Source organism: Musa acuminata, unplaced genomic scaffold, assembly GCF_036884655.1.
Source record: "Musa acuminata AAA Group cultivar baxijiao unplaced genomic scaffold, Cavendish_Baxijiao_AAA HiC_scaffold_1139, whole genome shotgun sequence".
NCBI classification, from domain to species: domain Eukaryota; kingdom Viridiplantae; phylum Streptophyta; class Magnoliopsida; order Zingiberales; family Musaceae; genus Musa; species Musa acuminata.
This window is the reverse complement of record NW_027021351.1, coordinates 1,536,540-1,539,097: the sequence shown is the minus strand read 5'-3', so window position 1 is coordinate 1,539,097 and position 2,558 is coordinate 1,536,540. Positions and strand designations below refer to the sequence as shown.

The window sequence follows — 2,558 nt, the reverse complement described above, 5'->3', positions numbered from 1 at the left end:
TACACAAAAGAATAATACTTAAAGACTTGCTTGTAGCAATTAAATCTGGCTATGGCTTCTTTGATTCCATCGTACGGCCGCTTCTTCTCTCTCCTGCATTTGAGGAATCTCAAACACGCCATAAATGAAGCACTCATTGAGCACCTTAGATCTGCATGTAAACCTCACCCAACCATTGCCTCTCCAGTAAACGTAGAAGAACGATGAAGACATGTGTTGTCTTGGAGGAGATAAAGAAGCAAAAAAGTCTGGAAATAAGAAAAAGGAAATTAGCTTCATCGATCTTACAACTTCAGATTCAGTCGGATCACACATATATTATTCTTTCGAGATATGTGCCTTAGAACATCAAACCAGAACCAGCAAATTTCTCCTTCGTCATCTCATCCAATCGATCAGCCATCTCGGGCGTGAGATGATTCAGCCAATCCCCCACCACACCGCGTCTGAATAAGAAGCTGTTGTCGACCGTCCAACCCCCCAAGTCCATGGTGCCGCTCCTGTTCACCTCCAAATTGCTTAAGCTATCCATGGCACACAACCGCACGATGCCATCGATCACCCCTTCCTTCTCCTCATCCTCCGAGAAGGGGCAGCCAAGGAACTCCGCCAGCCGCTTCAGCTGAGCTACGGTGTCCTGCAGCAGCTCCTCGTACTTCACGAACAATATATTTTTTGGCCTTTCCAAGTGCGCCTTCCAGTAACCGAGCACATGATCCCAATACGGGCCATAGAAGGAGAAGCCCTTGCAGAAGCTGTCCAAGGCCTTCTCGAGCTGCCATGGCTCCTCGTTGGCCTCCGTCGCTTGCCTGTTTTTGTGGTGCCATAACGATACGAAGTTGTCCTTGGGGTTGCGGCACACGTACACGACTCTGCAGTCGGAGTCCACCACCGACGCCGGTAGGGAATGGAAGGGGATGTGTGTGGAGAAGAGTCGGGGGGGTGGCAGCTTGCTCAGGTCAGGTACTCGGTTGTTGGTGTAGATTTGGAGTTCAAGAAAGGGGATGCACTCGTGGGGATTGCAGGACTCCAAGGCACGTCGGGAGTCGACGCCAGAACCGCGATGTATGGTGGAGAAGACGAGAGCTTTCATCCATGTGGTGCCGGACTTGGGAATGGTGGCGACTAGTACGTCGGTAGGGCGAGCTTTGAAGTATTTTTGGGCGGCCATGGTGCCTATTATGGCCAACGGAAACCCATACCAGCCGCTGTAGCAGTGGATTGGGTTGATATTGCCGGCCTCTACGCTTGGTAGTGCCGACACGAGTTGTGTGAAGTGTTGATAGGTCCGGCGATGGACTTCTTCTTCTTCCTTGGTCCTCGATGGAGAGAGGGATTTGGAAACGTCGGCCATGGAAAACCTGATGTGGCTGATCTACGAATTCCCTGAATCTTAGTCACACATATATGAGAATCAAACATGATATATATTCTTTATTTTAGGTAATTTGAATTAGCGCTCGGAGTCAAAAACATCACGGGTACGTCTTATCCATTATATGTGTGCACGTCGTTTCGTGTGTTTGTGACCACACAAGCATGGCAACGAAAACAGCTCAAAAAAGGAAACATGTAATGGCATAGAGACGATGGACACCCATCGATTACAGTTTAAAAAAGGAAAGAAAACGACAGTACACGAGTCAGCGAAGCAGACATAAGTAAAAATATAAATAGAAATGGTGAATGGATCGAGGGAAATGATGAATCTAGTAACTATCTGATCTCTTGTAAGGACGATGCTGTTATTGTCCTTAGAATCTTGTTTAGTATGGATATAATTATTTGTCCTTAAAACTCATAACTATGACGTAATTGTCATTTCTGGTCCATCCAATGCATCTTTCCGGTAAGGAAAATGTGATAAGAAAACGAGATTTATGATCCATTTTTATTAAAAATAGATTTAAAAATAAAAAGTAAAATTTTAAAAATTAATAATAATAATAATATATTTATTAGAAATATTTTTTGCACTTAGGAGATTCTCACGACTTAGAAGATAAATTTGTCTAATTCTAAGCTATAATCATTTTCAACCCTTGGAAGTCGTTGAATTATTGGATCCTATGGATGAGATCCAATAAGTATCAATCAATAAGAAATTATTACGTAGAGACCCACTAATCTAAGAGGCTTGGGTAGTTTGATGAAGATCTAGTGCCCCCAATATAGTAAGATCCATTAGGATAAGTTAATAGGAGGCATCTATAAATAAGATGGAACTAAAGGGCCATGGGCTAGAATTTTTTTGACTGCCTCCTCCTATTCTCCTCTCTCCCTCTCCTACTCGTACTATAGTCCTTATTTGGGGTATGTGGATAACAAGAAGGGGTGCGAGTTAGGAAGAGATTTGGGCAACGATTTGAGGAGCATCTTCATAGCCCCTACCATATGGATCATCACTAAAGAGAAGGATAATTTGTTACGAAAAGAGTCGGTACAAATGGGGGGGGGGGGGGGGGGGGTGAATTAGTGCAGCGGTAAAAATTACGTCGGTTCAAAACTTAATTGCGATTAAATCTGTTTTCGACGAAAAACCGTTTCGTAAAGGTAAT

The 2,558-nt window shown here is 43.9% G+C and overlaps 1 protein-coding gene across 1 annotated transcript; it reads right to left on the bottom strand.

Moving 5' to 3' along the window:
* Positions 1 to 210: 210 nt before the first annotated feature.
* Positions 211 to 1,381, bottom strand: LOC135671418 (cytosolic sulfotransferase 11-like). Its single transcript, XM_065179525.1, has one exon. The coding sequence runs from the start codon at positions 1,352 to 1,354 to the stop codon at positions 341 to 343; it is 1,014 nt and encodes a 337-aa protein (XP_065035597.1). The 5' UTR covers positions 1,355 to 1,381; the 3' UTR covers positions 211 to 340.
* Positions 1,382 to 2,558: the final 1,177 nt, after the last annotated feature.

Coding starts and splice junctions, on each gene's coding strand:
- LOC135671418 (XM_065179525.1), bottom strand. CDS start 1,354: ATGGCCGACGTTTCCAAATCCCTCTCTCCATCGAGGACCAAGGAAGAA.